The 18,155-nt window shown below is 36.4% G+C and overlaps 1 protein-coding gene across 3 annotated transcripts in view; it reads left to right on the top strand.

Annotated features, from left to right (window-relative positions):
- SLC9A9 (solute carrier family 9 member A9) overlaps positions 1-18,155 on the top strand; it is a 147,799-nt gene that overhangs the window by 70,911 nt on the left and 58,733 nt on the right. Inside the window, exons 10-13 of one of the 3 annotated variants that reach the window (XM_015871485.3) lie at positions 1,809-1,922; positions 3,552-3,663; positions 7,391-7,544; positions 13,034-14,143. In XM_015871485.3, the coding sequence (XP_015726971.2) occupies positions 1,809-1,922; positions 3,552-3,663; positions 7,391-7,544; positions 13,034-13,157 (504 nt within the window). In that variant the 3' untranslated portion in view covers positions 13,158-14,143. Of the gene's footprint in view, positions 1-1,808; positions 1,923-3,551; positions 3,664-7,390; positions 7,545-8,809; positions 9,015-13,033; positions 14,144-18,155 lie in introns of those variants that run through there. The other 2 variants (XM_085513025.1, XM_085513024.1) reach the window with 2 other exon arrangements.

Here is an 18,155-nt window from a genome sequence, read left to right as displayed (position 1 = left end):
TTTAAATCAACCTTTTGTAAGATCCATTCTTTACAGGAAAAAAAGAAAAAGTGAGTGACATTTCTAGTTGCTTTATTTACTGAGCTAACACCTAAATCCAGTGCCCAGATTATGCTTATTTTTCTTACTCTGTACTACACTCTATGAGATGTGTTGACATTACTTCAAATTTATATTAATAATTTATTACAAATTTTTTTTTCAGAGCTATAAGCAAATTTATAGTCTCTGTGGAGAAGCTGAAATTGCACATTACAAATGAGAGGTTATTCTGTTTTATACAGAAAAATAAGTTAATGCTATGTATATATTATAATGTTTTCTAGAATAATTTTCTGGTAGCCCTAGGGAAACTAATGGCAGCATGCAATCATTTTAATGCCAATTTCATTTAAAGTAGAAAAAGGTTAGTTGGCTGTGTGGGAGACAAGGGAAGAGAATTTATGGTTATGAACAAAATACTTAAGGACTTGTCTAGACAAGTTTGCTGAGAGAAAAGGATTGAGAAGTTTAAAATCAATAATGTCATGAAAGCACTTCAGGCAGGAGTTAAGAGCATGAACCTACTGTTGAAGACTACTGAGAAAATGTACAGCAAAAAAACCCAATGATGTAGCAAATATTTTTTCTTTTAAAAACTATATGACAGAAAAGAATTTGAAAATATAAGAAACTTTAGTTTCAGAAACTACTGGCAGCAGATTAATTTTACATTACTTTAAGTCTAGAATGCAATTTTGTAATGAAAAGTCAAACATCACCCAGCTCTGAAACCTCCGGAGAAACTTTATCTCTTCCCAGCAATTAAAGCATGCAGTGCAACTCCCCACAGTGATGCCCCTTCCTCAAAAGTTTTCTATAGATACATGTCTATATCTATAGATATGTAAATCACACTGTGACACTCCTGAAAGACTGTTTAAATAGCTAGAAATATTTGTCAAGTGACATTCCCACACAGAAACAGGACCACATTTACCCACTGTATGGAAATGCACAGATGTGATAATCCTCATTGGTCTCTAGGTGTCATAATTTGAGTCTTTTTGACAAGTAGCTTTTCATTTAAATTTAATTTAAATTTGAATAATTTAAGTCTACTAAATTGCAAATACTTCTTTTGTGTTTGTTCTTATGTTGTTCATCAGTGCAGGACTAAACGGGGACAATAGAGTGTGAGCTTGGGATAACTGATGATGCTGCCATGGGGCCTGCAATATTCTCTCATATACTCCTAGACTTTATACCTCTTTCCCTGTGAGAGCTGTTTTAAATAATGATTCTGACAGCTCTCATTTTTCCTTTGTTAGATCTTAGTGACTGCTATTAGATATTATTTTTAGAAGCACAAACACATCACACGAAGTACATAAACCCATGGAAGATCAAGAAAATATCTCCATAGAAACATTCCTGGTAGAATGATTTATGACTGTTTGTAGACAGATTGACAAACTTTGGCCCTAATTCTGTATCTCCTGAGCCCAAAAGTGATTTCAGAAGTGTAAATCCTCATCGCCTCTCCTCTCCAGATATTCAACAGAAATGATTTATTTTTTCCAGATGTGTAGAAATATGAAAATTCATATTTGATATTAGGTTTTATATAATCAGCTGCAAGGGCAATCAAAAACATCCCCTCAAGGAAAATGATGATTATTATGGCTTTGCTTATTCAGTGTGTTTTTTGTTTGTTTTTGTTCTGGTTTTTGATTCATGTTCTCTTAATATAAATTATCGCAGAATACAGAATAACTTTGTGATAAAGAGTGATTAAACACTGCTTATAATTATGTTCTCTCTTTCAGTTGTTCGAGTTCATGAACTTCTTAGCTGAGAATGTCATCTTCTGTTACATGGGACTTGCACTGTTCACCTTTCAAAATCATATCTTCAGTCCTCTTTTTATATTTGGTGCATTTGTATCCTTTGTGCTAAAGAACTCTACATCTAAGTATATACTTATATTTGTGTGTATGTGTAAATAATGTGTGCTCCATGTTTTAAAAAAATAAAAAGCCTACAAGAAAACCATCAGCTCCTTAGATCCCCAAAAATCTGATTTTTGTCATGTCCACAGAAATCACTTTTATTTTGTGTATCTCAAAATTTGGCTTGATGCACATATGCTGGTGGTTTTACAACTTCTGCTGTTTCGCAGATATACTGCCTCCACATAGAAATGTGCCATAAGCAGAACCTCCCCGATGCTACCTAAGTTATATTAAGTCCCAAGGAATAAATTCACAGCTGAGCATTGCTCAGCTCTTTCCGCCTTCACATGTGATATTTCTAGTACACACAATTATTTATATGACACATGCTAGAGATGCAAGTTTTGTGCCTTCATTTCTGCCATGGTTCTTCAGCGAGTCCATTACCCATTCACACAGTGCTATTACTTCTTTTCACTTTAATCATTCACATAATGATTTTTCTTCAACTCAAATCAGCAGCACTTTTGCTCATTGCTTTTTAATGAACAGTTGAAGCTTTGAAATTTAGGATTATACAGTTTGCTTGCATTAAATTTTTGAGCCATTTCCAAATGATTAAGGTCTGCACCACACTTCGGTTAGCAAAAAGGTTGTTTGAGATGGCGGAGAGGGCTCAAGAAGGCACTCACCACCACAGCACAAAGGAATCCTGCAGTCACCATAGGGAGAAATTAGCATGCGAAAGCAGCTCTCAGCAGCCCAGCTGAAAGCCTGCGTTGCAGAGCACCATCAGGAACTCAGCCTTTTTCCTCTTGAATTAGCCTGGATATTACAGGGCAAGCAAAGCAACTGCTGCTAATGCTTGTTCTCCTAGGTATGTGGGAGCTCTAAGCAAGCACTTGGCATTACAGATATGATGCACTCAGACACTGCCACTCAAGTGCTTCATTGATTCTACAGTATGCAGCACATCTCAGACTCTCACAACCATAATTGAACTCTAAGAATCACAAGATGGAAGAAGGAGGGGACCTGCTAAACACATGTATAAGGCATCATGGTTTGTTTTTTTAAAATCTGAAATAGCCATGTTTCTCATTAAATAACTTCTGTGATAGTTTGACAAATAAGTAACAAAGAACTCCTTTCAAAAAAAAAATCACCAAAAAAGAAAAAAAAGCACTGGATTTAGGCAATAGGAGCTGTCAGGAAACAAGAAAGTAATCATGTCCAAAAGCATATTCTTTTCAAATTGCTGCTGAAGGAGATAATGCCATCACTGCAATCAACGGCAGTGATTTGACTGAAGAACTGTAGATGAAGTCACATGATACAAATGTGATGAGTGAAAGAGCGATTGAAGTGGGATATGCAATGATGAATTCAAAACCAGGGTGTCTAGGGAAGACAGCCTCTGCCACTGCACAGTTTTATAGTGCAATTGGAACCAGAAGGACGTGATATGTAAAATATCAAGGTAGACAAACTCACTTTTATTTCACTTACACATCTAGAATAACTGTGTAGATATGTAGGTTTAAGTTAACTCCATTGTTTTGGCTTTTGTTTTTCCAGTAGTTCCTCCACTATTTTCCTCATCATCTTACACTTTAGCTGGCAGTCTTTGTAGCAAGAGCTTGCAACATATATCCACTTACTTTCCTTTTGAATTTTGGTCGAAAACAAAAAATTCCCAGAAATTTTCAACACATGATGATGTTCTCAGGTAAGTGCAATTTTGATATTGTTCCTGTTCCCATCAGTCACCTTTAGCTAGAAGCAGTAAGTCACAAAAAAGTCACTGTCTCAGAATTCAAGATGCCTCCTTAAAGCCATCTAATGGATAAAGTCTTAGCAATTCACTTCACTGTAGACCTGTTTCAGTTAACTTCCTTGGAAATACATTACCCAGAAAAGTCTGCCTTTTATTCAATTGCCAGTTTGGAAATACCATGTTTTTATGTTGGGTTATTTGAGAGGCATTTGTAGTATAGTTGGCAGCATACTAAGAAATAAATACCAAACTTTGAAGATGTTAGTACTGAAACATCATGGTTTTCAACAGTTCTTTTTCATTTCAGGGAACAGTTTTATTCTGAAATATGACTAGGAGAAATTAATTCCAGGAAATTTTCCATGTGTATTTCAGCTGTTATCAAAGAAGTTTACTCTATAAACTCAGGTTTACTTTCAAAATTGGGTTTTTACTCATTTTTAAATCTCGTTAGCAGTGTAGTATAACAAAAAAAAAAATAAAATACAAAAGAAAGCCAAGTTCTATTCTCAGCACATCATCCACTGAACTGTTAAAATCTCAGCTGGAAAATATATTTTTGGACTTGCAAAAGTTAGAAATAACTCCGCTTGATTTTTCTGAGGCAACTTAAACTCAGTTTAAGTAAGAATACTTGAAAGCTAAGAATATTTGTTAACTGAAAGACAAAAATGGGTCTTCCAATGACATTTGTGAAATCATTTTCTAAGGTTAGAAATTCAGCACTTCTTTGTCTTTCTTGCTTTTTTATACAAAAATCTATTCCTACTTTTATAAACTTAAGTTTCTGATTGACAGCTCTGATGTACACCGATCCATTTAGCCAGGTAACAAGTATAATACAATGCACCACATTTGAAGCTTCCTCATCAGGAATACTCCACATCAGGGTGCCTCATTTATGCCTGTATAATTCCACATATCTAGAGAACAGCACAGTAGTTCATTTCTATATCTGTTCAATACTTCTGCTGAAAGCTGCCACTGAAAATGTCAGTTAATGTCAGCATGATTGCAGCCTGAGATGATGACATATATCCATTAGGAACTGGCTTTCAGACTGCCTGCTCATCTACCTTTGTTAGCAGTGTAAGACATACATGTAGATCATCTGTGTAAAGCTAGCAGGTGGCTAACTAGACAAAAGCTTGCAATCATTGATTATCCAGTTTCTAGAGACAGTTTTGTGTTTTAATTTTTCTTCAGATGAAGTATGAATTTCAAGATGTTCTAAAAAATATCTTACTCAACAAATTTTTGTCCTCATTCTCTCATCAGACTTCATTCTCCACAGGGCTGGAGGCAGAAAACAGCTAGAAACTGAATAAGAGAACTTGCACACATGCATTTACTTCAAAGCACAGTCTAGCAGCTGAACACTGAAAATGGTAGTACTGAAAATGTCTAAAATGCAAATGTCAAAAAGTCAGAAAATATTTTTAACTGTTTTCAAAGAAAGATTTTTTTTAGTGAAGAGAAATAACTTTACTTTAAAAGAGGTTTTAAACTGCATAATCTGCAAGACCACCAATAAGGACTGACAGCCTTTTATACTGCCAACAGCTTCACACTTCACAGGTGTGATTTTCCATTTACTCTGCACTTTATAGCTGGTATTTTGTGCTCAGTTTCCAATAGTATTCTTCCTTACTATGAACTGTGTTGTATGGTGTCTAGTCTATGTAAGGTGATAAACAGAAAAGAGTACCAGCATAGACAGATTCTGATCTGAATAAATAAGAAAATTAATTTTGAGTTCAGAGGAACACTTCTGTTGCCTTCACATCAGCAGAACTCCTGAAGAAACATTTTGGCATAGCATCAAGTTTGAGTAGGTCATGAAGAAAACTGGGCTTCACGCGTTACACCATCACACACACAGGAGTGAAAACAAAGAATCTGGGATCACATTTGTTTTCAATCTTACTGTTACCAAATGCTTGCAACATTTACTATTTTTACTGAGTTTCACAGCCATGATCACCATGAATGTCAATGTCTGAAATAAACCAATTAAGAAGGGTGGATGAGTTAGGCTTGGAAAGGGATTATGTAGCATTTTGATATATTACATTCTTCATCTGTTTATCTTAAGCCTCTAGCAACTCATTATGAAGGGTGGATTCACTTTTACAGTAGTATTTTAAAATCAAGAATCATAATTAAAAACGTTGTAAATCAAAACTAGATTAGTCCTCACACAATTAAGCCTTCTCAAATTAAGTTCAACGGCAGCTAAAACATGGTCAGCAGTCACTATTAGCAAGAAAAGGAAATATTTTAATGTCTAAAATTTAATTTCACCTATTCACCTAGATAAGTACTTGAATCACCACTGAAATGGCCATTTTGCAGTGGTTAATTCCTTCCTCCCTTAAAAGGAGCCAGTTCTGCCCCCATCATGAGAAAATAGTAAAGCATGAGCATCCTTGGACACATCTTTTACATAAAGCCTTTTACATAAAGCCTACTTGTTGAATTCTGGGTCATATTTCTGAAAGTAGAGCTTTCAAACCTGCTGCCAACTGAACTGTGTCAGCTGATGTAACTAGTTGGGTGCTTCCCTGCAGAAACAGCTTTGCATTGTACTGTGCTTAAACTGCACATCTTCTATACCAAATAACACATTCTAGTTGTGCACTCCTAAAAAGCTTCAGAGCTCCACTACAAAAATAGTTGCTTGTTAGCAGTTGATTAAATGACTCTGCATAAGCCATCAGTGTGAAATAAAAGGTTTAGTTATTAGGTTTAATCTCTCGCAGAGTACTTTCCTGATTCAGTGTGTATTGTGTACATATAATGGCTTTGCTCTCTACAGTCCACACAATTATTTTAGAATAAATAAACTTAAACATAAAACGTAAGGCACTGGAAAATACAGGGTGTTATTCGTAGTACAAATCCTGAGGGCTGGAAGAACTGATGGGCTTTCTACTCTTTTAAAGAACATGACACTGTATGAGTGTCTACTTAGCAAGCTTTGTACTACCCACGGGATTGTTTGGTGTTGTTTTTGGTTTTTTGGTGTTTTTTGGGTTTTTTTAACTTACTGTTAGCTGTTTTCACTACATATGTAAGTCTGTTTAGTGAAATTATATACCTACAGAAATGGACAACTACCATATTGTCTCAAGTACTTTCAAGTTCAGTCTACAAGTATTCTGCACCCCCTATTCAGATACTTACAAGTATTTACTCTTTTTAAATCATGTTTATATGACCGACCTTAGAGATGCTTTAAAGAAATGAAGCTTTCTACTGCTTCAAGCAAGAAACAGATGTTGTGTTTGGCTACAAGCCAGCCCTTTCTCCTCACCTGTACCTGATTTCACAAGAAGTTCTACTGGAGTAGATAAAACAATGCAGGGAACAGATTCATTTTTAACATGTATTAAGGTCGAATTAATGTTCAATATGATATTATTCAAGAAAAAGAACTAAATGCATAGAAGACAAATGTGTGATTATATGTGAATATGAGAGTCATTTTGTTGTCTGCACCTGCAAAAATCACTCAGACTTGCATTAAACACCACACTTTCAGTTGTCTTGTGTCAGCATATTATAAATGCAATTACAGTTCACCATTCCATCTGCCCTTGGAATTGTGTTTGGAGGAATAGGTTTTTCCTATTTCCAGCCCATCAAATAAATTTCACCATTTTCATCTGTCTTTCAGGTTTACGTGGTGCAATAGCTTTTGCATTGGCTATTCAAGACACAGAATCCCAGTCCAAACAAATGATGTTCACAACAGCATTGCTTATTGTGTTTTTCACAGTCTGGGTATTTGGTGGAGGCACAACACCAATGCTCACGTGGCTTCAGATAAGGTTAGTACTCTTTTTACAGCAATAACAATCCAAACATTATGTAATCACTATGACTGATGACTACATTCCCACAGCTTTCTGAAACCCACATTCATTTTAATAGTTGGCTAGCACAAAGCAAATACTTGGTTAGCTGTTAGAGGTAGGTTAAGACCACAAGAAATAAGTTCTTCCCAATTTTATTTCCTTGGAATTTGTTTCACTGGTGTTGCTTCTCAAGACTGTGAGTAAATGATAGCAGTGTCCTCCCCACTGCAGGACAAATTGCTATGAAGGAAGCTCTTGCGCTAAACTATAAGTGTGTATTCATTACACAATCATCATGCATGATGCATTTCTGATTTTACTGTGACTGTATTAAGAAATCTACCTATACTGCTGCATTATTCAGCTACTGATTTATCGCTCATTATCTTATATATTTGCTCCTCCTACAGTAACATTTTCTCAACAACTTCATAGCTATTTGTAAAAGCAACATAGGTTAAATGAGAAGAGGATGAGGAAGCTGGGACAGCATATTTAATTTAAATACAGTGCCCTGCCAAAGATGCCATTTTTGGTTTAAGTTTGGGTTACTTCATCATTCATTTAGACCTTCCTGCCATGGTTCATAATGCCACCAAGAAAAAAAGAAATGTCTATCATTCACCCTACATATAACATGCACGTTTGCTTATTTATAAAATGATTTCTGATTAACAAGCCTTTGCATCTTGCTGTTATAAAATACCAGCTGAATATAACTAAGTTGAAGCTTTAACAAAGAGCAGGTATAAAAGCAGACGAAATAAGAAGTAGAGCACAAACACAATACATAAACATAAAATGTACCATATAAACATAAAATGCAGGCATCCTTGTATTGCAAGGGAACTTTCTATTTCTTCAGTGTTTAATTTCCTCCTTTATATCTCTCTTAAGCACTATGACATCAATTAAATTGATTAGGTTTGGATATAAACCTCATCAGCCAACTTACTGAGATTAGAAATCTGTTCACTGCCAGCAACAGAGTTATTCTGTATGGAAACAAATGTGGGCAAGAAAGAATAATCACACTAGATCTTGTGAACTTTGTTGCAATAGCAGGAGGTTAAGAAATGTTTGAAAATGTAAGATCTAATTTAAATGATGCCAGTTGTATGGTTCAGTAACATACGTTTTCTGAGCATAAAGGGATATGCAGCCTTTGTATCACCAGCTGGCATTCTGAGAGAATAACTGTTTACCCACATCACTAAATAATACCTTTTTCTTTGTAGTTTATCCGAGAATTATAGCTAAAAAAAGGCCACCCTCTACTCCCTAAGTGAAAGGGCTACAATGTACTGCTCCAGCCAGACAATGAGTAAACCTTCTCCAGTGTACAAGAATAATATCATGACACATCAACAGCAATACAAAGATATCTATTCAAGCATGAACTCACAGTCAAACTGAAGTACTGAATAAATGCGCCTTCAGAGATGTTGAGTATTATCTGCTAATGCTTTTGGATATATGTCTCCCCTCATTCCGCATATTCTGATTGAAAATAGCAAGACACATTTTACAGTAAGTCTGCAATGAGTGGTTTGGGAATCAAGGATTCTCCAGACAGGCAGAAAAGACATACAAAGCTGTTAATAAAATGTGTCCTGTGAAACTATTGTTGTTCTAGGTATTAGGGTTTACTTGTTTATCATCACCTCCAGTGCAAATGTTTGTCAATGGATTTTCAGATTCTTTGCACATCTTTCTGTAGCAACTCTTCAGTGAATAAGGAGGTTTTTAATCCATATGCTAAATAAACACTAAGCAGCACTGAACAGTAACTTTTAATACCATGCCTACCAGGCCATTGTCTTTAGCATGTATTTCACAAACTGATTAATATGCACATGCCTGGCTACCCTTGAAACATGCCATACTGAGTTTCCCAAAAGTTTCAGATCCAGAGCTCCATCTTTCTTTACATACCTTTGCCAGAGGCATAGTATACCGGATATTTTCAAGTTGACCAATACTGTATAAACTCTTATTCTCACCAGAAGCATCACCTCACTAAGCTATTCAACAAAAAAAAGCTCCAATCCAGACAATGAAGCTTATTAAAACAACCTGTACTTCTAATATTGAATTATTACCTTCTCGAATTTCCATTAGACACACACAATGCAATGGAAAGCATAGAAATAACAGCAGAGCAGCAAGGTCCCTGGCTACAGCAAGTAAGGATTTACTCAAACGCAACTGCCACAAGCACAAAAATAATAATAATTTTTTTAAAAGCTGCTTACCTTTGGAAGGCCTCAAATACTCAGGGATCTCCAACAACACACCCTCACCTCCACTGCCAGCCCTTAAATGAGATTTGGGAAGGGGTGCATCCTGGCTATATCCCTTCTGGTCACTCATGTACATTGCATGCACCTGAGCTCCCTGGGTTGCCCCGCCTGCCTACCAGGTGCTCAGTGACTGCTTCAAGCCTGACTCAGCATTTCCACTATCGAGCCACATTTTTAAATTTGCTTCCAGCGGTTTCCCAGAGCTCTGTTTATTTTCTCCATTTTTCAGATTTCAGCTTCACCTATTTTTTGTTGCATGTCTAATCCAAACTAAACCTAAAAATGCCAAGGTACATTTTCAGTACTTTGGATGGACAGAGGCAGAAGATTCATAGTAAGCTGGCATAAATGAAGCGTAGCTTTCTGTAATCAAGGATTTCAGAATAACAATTAAAAAAAATAATAATAAATCAGTAAAAATAATTTAATGGATCTTACAAGAATGGGAGGTGAGAACTCCTGTCCTATAAACCGAATGTTCTCAGACCTAATTGCCTGAAGTGAGTAGATAAGCAAAGGGTCTATAATTGCTACAGAGACTCTTCTCTGTATTGTAAAGTTAATCTTGCTGAAAGACTGAAGGATCAGTGTGCAAGCAAACTAGGAGAAATATTGTTACCATCATGACAAAAAAAAAAAGTGCTATATGCAATCTCAAAAATGTATTCCACTGTCCAGACTTAAACCCCTGAGAAAAAGGACAAATCTGCTACAGATGTGTAGATAAATCTCTATCAATTACGTGAAAACACTGAAGTTAAGAGCTCTCTCAATTACACATTTGGTCCTTCTATCCATTGTTCATATGCTGAATCACTCAGTCAACCCAAACATATAGACCTTGTAGGGATTTATCCTTATCCATCTTTACTGCAAATTTGCATTGAATAACATAAACAGAATATAACAAATCAAAGAATTGCAGAAAGATGTAATTAGAGGAATTATCACCAACTTAATAGTATGCTGCTGTGCTGACAAAATAAACTTTTTGAAGTTTTAAGGTTTCGTTCTTCCACTTTGAGAAGTTACAACATAAAATATTAACAGTCTGGATTATTTTGTGGAGTTTTCCATGTGGCTTGGCAATAGCAATGTTTTCTAAATTAAAAATTATATAAAAGGTTGCATCCAAAGTGTTTTGGGAATCTGATTTAACTGTTTATGCTTTTAAATACAGCCAACTACTTGACTGTATCTCATCTGAAACATGGATTTAGGACGTGTGCTCAATCTTAGGGAGTAAATGTAGGAAGATCAAAACACTGCTAGCTCCTAAATTCCCACCTATTTCCATACATCACAAATCCACTAGATACAATAGGAAATGAATGTTCAATGTACATAAGAAACAAAGTATGTGAACCAGAAGAGTATAATGCCATGGGAGGACTGATTTATCTCTTTACAATTAAAATATTTCTTGGATCAGTCAATGTTCCAAGAAGTCAAAATTTTGGATGCTTCAGTAGTCAGTTCTTTAATTTACAAAGTCTGAGAATCATCTTCTTGATCTGCAAAGATGATTTAGGAAAGTCTAATACAGTCTGGCTTTTTTTGTTACCAGAATATCTCATTAGGGATGCAGGTGAGCAGCAGGGTGAGAAAGTGGGCTAAATGCTGTGGCTTGACATCTTGTTACCATGGCAGTGTCTGTCTACCAGAAAAAAAAAAAAACAAAAAAAAAAAACCTGCTTGTTAGAGTAAGATTCTGTGCTTAACCCCAGACCTTTATTAGCTGGTTATAAACTGCTAAAAGAGAGAACTTTCTGATGGAGCAACTGGATTCACAACATGACATTGGCCAATATTGTAAGTGCTACTGTTTCAGTCACAGAAATATTCCTTTCATTATCCCAAAACTCTATTGTAGTGTTTCCATGCCTAGAAGCAGCTGTGTTCAGAAAGATGCTGCAGTTTACAATGCCACAGTGGTACCAGTCCTAGCTGCCAAGTGAGAAGCTTTCATCACATTTGGTCAGTACTTTAAGCTTCCAGTACTATTCAAAGACAACTTGTCTTAAATTGAGGCCCTCAATTTTAAAACACAGTATTGTGGGCAGTGGAAAGAGTTCCTCCTTGCCTAGAAAGACAACTGCTGTGGTAAGAAATTTGGGGGCTGAAATGGGAAACATATGGCTGAGCCTCAGGGCTGTTACCAGGCGGTGCTGAGGACCCTTTTTTTTTAACGCAGCCTAAGAATGAAGAAGAATGCATGTTTTGATCTAACAATTTACAGACTTTTAGGCAAAGTGGATGATGCTGCCTAAATTTGCTGTGCTGTGGGCACACAGCTGGAATCATGTATTAGCACTGTGCCAGTGACTTAACCATTATCAAAACCTGCTCACTCTCACCTTTAACTTGATAGGAAATGAAGTAAGGTTTCTTCCATCGCTATCCAAGCTGGGGTTCTGCATCTTTATGTGATAATGAGGGAAAAGCTTTACAAATAGTGAGATAGAAACAACGTGCAATTCTCTGTTCTGTGGGTAAGAGATAGGCAGCACCAGTCTCAGGTATTTGCAGCTTTAAGATGGTGTAATGCATCAAACTCAGGCAGAAGTCACACCAATCTCAGCCTTAAACTCATCTGAAAGTACTGATACATGCTCGACAACTTCTCATCCCAGTGTTTTAAAAGCAAACTGTACTGAGCCCTTTTTATTGCTTGCCAGCTGGTCACTGAGAGTCCCCCAGCTCTGGAGGCACACAAATAATGAGAATCTCAATTCTTCTGACCACATTTGAACCATCAGAGTGATAAAGTAACTGTTTTCTGTAGATTCCCAGACTATAAAACAAATACTAGTGAATCTAAAATAAGTCTATATTCCACATCAAATTGCAAAGTCCCATATGGTTAAGTGGCTTACAAATCTGAAGTACATAAAAGTTCAAGAGATCTGAAGTTCCTAAGTTTCTTTCAAAAGTTTGATTTTGACTGCTTCATGTGATGCGCAGTAGAGCAATGCCTTTTCTTATTTTCCTGGTGTGAGGATCATCTCCTTACAACAAGTCTTTTATGTACAGAAAAGAAAGATGAAATTAGATGGTAAACCAAAGCTTATTCTCAATTATTGATATATGAAGAAGCATCAGCTTCTGCTTCACGTTTCTCCTTCTTGCCCTCCATATTGCTTTGGATGCTCCCTGAAGCACTGCAGAAGCTGCCTGCTCTCATGATGGTGCTGGGAACACCTATGGGGTTTCTAATGCAACCTCTCTGGAGACAGCAAGAGAGAAGACAATATGTGGAAGGGAAAACCAGTCATGTGCCTAGTGATGTGTCCTGAAAGCCAATCCAGGCCAAAGGACTGCAGTCAGCTGAGGTGAGGAATGACTTTTTAGCTTGATCAGCCTGAATATTGTGCTCTGTCAGTGACTTCTACACAGCCCAGATTGAAAGAGTGCATCTCCTTGCAGCAATTGATCATGAACTATATTCATGCAGAAGTTTGTCTTTTACTCCTCTTCATTTACTCCTAAATTAAGTGGAAAGTTTCGCTCTGAGTAAAAGCATTTCAGTTTTCAAGTCTCACACAGGCATGCAGAGATTTTCCCTCCTGAAGCACAGCTCGTCTTTGAGATACTCAGAAACCAACAGCCAAGAGCATGTGTTTATATCTTCAGATGATCCATAATTCAAGAGCTATAAATTATTACAAGCCTTCTTAATTGTTTTGCTTGTATCCCTTTGAACACATTTCCCTTTCACCATTTGTCAAGAGGAAGGAAAGTCAGTATATAAAAGGAAGTTTAATTAATATTTTTCTCTTTGCCTTGGCACATTCTCTCTCCTATAACTATATTCCTTTGAGTTGTATTTCCTCTAGAGTCCTGGAAAACAAGTTAGTGAAAGCAAAGGATCTGTTGATTTACTATTGAATATATAATGTCAGCTTAAGTATCTTCAATTATAATTTGCTAGTGACCACAATACAGAGAGAAACTGTTAAATTAGAGGCAATATGTTTTCAAGTGCTGTAATGTTTCTGCACAACATACTGCTTATTACTTTGTTTTGTTTTTAGAGTACTCATTTCAAAATGAGTACTGTACCTGGTTGCCAGCTGTCTGTACCTACATTCAAAGGACAACAGTGCAACAAGCATCTTTTATACTGATGATAGATTGAATGTCACTGTGCTAACAAACATGAAAAGCAGGCTGACAAATGAGAAGCCACACTTGTCTCTCCCTAGGCTCTCCTCACTATTAAGACATTACTGATTTATGTACATTTAAAAAAAAAAAAAAGAAAAGAAAAAAAAACCATAAAAAACCATTGGGTTTTAGCTAGCTAAATATATTTTTAACACTGAAGTATTGCTAGATGTGATTATTTTCCTTTGCCTAGTATTCTTTGCCACTGATTTTGGACCTGTGTATATCTACAAGGAACAGGGAATAGTGTGGTGTTCCTAAATAAACACATATAAGGGAACTGTATTCTGCTTCAAACACTAACGTGAACAAAGAAAGCTCTTCTAGGGGTGCACCCACGCTGAAAGTGTTAATACAATTGCTGCTTTTATAGAAGTAGCTAGAACAGGATTAGGCTGGTAAATGCTATAAATCAAGCTGCAGTATAAAATTAGATATTAAATGTATTGAATGTTATTATAGAAAGAAAAAGTGGATAATTTCCTTCCATTTCTACCTGAAAATGAGAAATCATCCAGGGAATGAATCTCAATGATCTGCTGAAATGCCTATCATTTATTTGCAAGGTACTTTTCTGCTAAAATAAGGTGTGTATTTGATCAGTTGAAGTTATTCACCATAGCAGTTTGCCTGAGTGATACTAAACAAGGTTTATAAACATTTGCACTGTAATAGTCCTTGTTAAAAAAAAATACAAAGAACAAAATACACAGGGCTTAGGCTTTCTGACTCAAACTGTAATGGCAAACCAAGGCTGCTGGTGAATAGGAAATTTCAGATTGTAACTGTGAACTGTGCATGAAAGGTACCTGTCTCCTGCCATCAACTCTGTTGGTCCTTATTGACCAGAGGGGTCAAATTTTGGGCAGAGTCTCCTAAAAAAACAGACTAATCATTAAATCTCACATTGAATTTCTAGTTCTGCATAGCTATTGAAAACAGAAAAGATGAAATATAAGCTTTTATTGCTTGAAAATTTGTTACAGGAGGGGGGGGGGAAATTGCTTAGTAGTAGAAAGATCTGTGCCTTTCTGATAAAGTATATGCAAAATTTCCACATCTTAAAATTCCAGAATAGTTTATTAATATTTCCAGAAAGCTATACATTATACTGCAGCTTGGGATATAACCTGCCTAGAAGCATTTTAGGATTTGTGTCAATTGAAGAATATATCTTATTTGCTTTTAAAATACTGTTGTGTTGATATGTCTGAGTAGGCAAAAAACCCACTTCCATTTCATACAGTGATGTTGCTCTTCCATTAAAATGTATCTCCCTTTTGCACAAGGTATCTGTTGTGCAGCAACTGACATGATAAAACTGTACAATCTACAAAAATGGAATGAATCAAGCCATCTACAAATGCTGCTAAGGAACTTTTTAATTACCTGGGACTTCAAAACAAACTGCTGATGTATTCCTTTATGTCAAAATATGCCTAATTTGGACCTCTAACTCGTTCACTGAAATTAAATTAGTGCAAGTGTAAACCCAGTTGACCTCAAGCATATGCAAAAGTTGGGTTTATCAGAGTAAAAGAGAAAATAGAGAAAAATAATTTGAGCCTTTAAAAGCTAAAAATGAATAAATATGTGATAATGAATCCTGGCTCTAGAAAAAATAATGATCAAATTTTACTGAGATACACCTTAAATCACTGTTTTGTAGGTATTGATCAAAATGCCTCTTAACTCTCTCTAATATTGATCAGATACTGTTGTTTTTTGTAAAATAATTCATTTGGAAACTGGCTGAAATTTCTTTGTTAAAGAATAATCACACAGAACCACAGAATCACAGAATCACAGAATGACCCGGGTTGGAAGGGACCTCAAGGATCATGTAGTTCCAACCCCCCTGCCCAGCAGGGCCACCAAACATACACCTTTACTAGATCAGGTTGCCCAGAGCCCTGTCCAACCTGGTCTTGAACACCTCCAAGGACGGGGCATCCACAACCTCCCTGGGCAGCCTGTTCCAGGACCTAACCACTCTCCTAGTAAAGAACTTAAATAAAAATAATCATTTGATGGTTCAAGCTGGTTTTCCAGGGCAAATTAGTTATGTAAGAAAATTCTGCAACTTCATCTTGGTGGTGAATAATATGCAGTGTTCCCTCCATAGAGGCTGGCTGCTGCTCAGGATCACAACTTTGTAGCTTCTCCATTAAGCTGTCTTACTACATTGGTCACTCCGTAATGCCTCCTATTAATTTCCTTGGAAACGACAACAGATGCAAAGAGCAAAATAACACTATTGGATAGCCAAATTCTCAGCTACAGAGCACAGTCAGTACCATTAGTCATGCATTTTTGCCAGCAACGAACATGAGCTTGCATACCATGCTTGTTAAAATCCACACCATTGGTGACCCACCATTGCTGCTGCTGAACGCACCACCTACTGCTTCCCCATGCTCACATCCAGTCTTTGCTCTCCATAAATATTCAGCAGAATGCTAATGAGTGCAATTTTTTCCACGTGCAGGAATTCAGTGTCACACTTCATATGCACTTCCATGTCAGACATCATTTTGTTGGGACTGCCCCTCTGCTCCCATTTGTCACATAGCAACAAAATGTAATGGAATATTGAAGATTCAGCCTCTACTGCCATACCACCAGCAACTACCCCTGATGTCATGAGCTAACATAATAAAATAGGAGGCATTACAGCCCTTGTACATAAACAGTGCACAACAGAAGCAAACCTCAACTGTCACAAAACATTCCACCTGAAATTTTTAAGTTCATTCTTTTTATTAAATGCAAGTAGCAGGAAAGCTCTGGCATGTTTCATAGAATCATACAACCATAGAATCACCAAGGTTGGAAAAGACCCACAGGATCACCCAGTCCAACCATCCACACATCACCAATAGTTCTCACTAAGCCATGTCCCTCAACACAACATCCAAATGTTCCCTGAACACCTCCAGGGTCAGTGACTCCACCACCTCCCTGGGCAGCCCATTCCAGCATCTGACAGCTCTCTCAAAGAAGTAGTATTTCCTAACGTCCAGCCTGAACCGCCCCTGGCACAGCTTGAAGCCACTCCCTCTAGTCCTAGTTCATAACAAGTCTAATTTTTGTGCAGAATTAGTTGAATACGAGAGGTAAATTAAAGCAGATATTTAATAACCCAGGCTCTGTATAGCAATTTGGGCTTTTAGTCTTTAGTAAACAGTTAATTATACTAGAATACAGGCTTTTTAAACTGAATTATCGATGCGGAAACAGCCTGACAGTGATTTTCTAGTCAGAACATCTCTGAGATTTAAATGAGAAAATTACCTCTTAGCTTAGCAAGAAGTAATTGATTTCAGTGTATTTAAAAATACATTATCAGTTTGTTTTTTCTTTTACTTCTCCAGAGAGATATACCATTTTGTCACATAACGGCAAATAATACATAAAGCAATCTTGAAACTGCACATTAAATTATTTTCTTTTAATAAATCCAAGATATTTTATGTGTAAATAAATACATATAACAGATGTCAAACATCTGAACTCTTTGTTCAGATGACTGCTTGGAACATTGTTAGACTGTAGGTTTCCTTCTGTTTGATTTTTTAGTGTGTGTTTAAGTGTTTGGGGATTTTTGTTATGTTTTGTTTTAAATAAATATCTATATTCAACCTTCAACCAAAGCATGTTTAAATGCAATAAGCTAAAATAAGTTGTGCATTTAAAGTTTTCTTACAGAGAACTGTTTGTCCTCCTTGTTATCTACTTGGGATCCTTTGTCATATAGCAATATTACTGTATCCCAAAGGTAGCTGAAGTAAGAAGACAGAGGAACAACACTTAGAGCAAGTCATATTTGGCCTTCTAATCTAGATTTCAAATTTACTTTAAATTGAATTGATCAAGTAAACACAGCTGACTTGCAGTTGTTGCATTTCAGTTTCTTTAACACTTCCAATTCACTGATAAAAATGCTTTGCACCTCAGTAAAGTGGGATTTGCACCCATTTCTGCTGCCTTTCTGGGAGAATCCTAGCCCAAACCTCTTGATGTTGTAGGCAGTTCCCTACATATATGCATACACATTCATGAGGTGAGGAAAGCAGGAAATAATTTTAATCTACTGAACTAGAAAATTAGATAA

This window comes from Coturnix japonica, chromosome 12 (assembly GCF_054131305.1).
Source record: "Coturnix japonica strain WE chromosome 12, WE-NBRP24, whole genome shotgun sequence".
Classification (NCBI taxonomy): Eukaryota; Metazoa; Chordata; class Aves; order Galliformes; family Phasianidae; genus Coturnix; species Coturnix japonica.
Note: the sequence above shows the minus strand (reverse complement) of the source record. Positions and strands in the feature narration are given on the sequence as shown.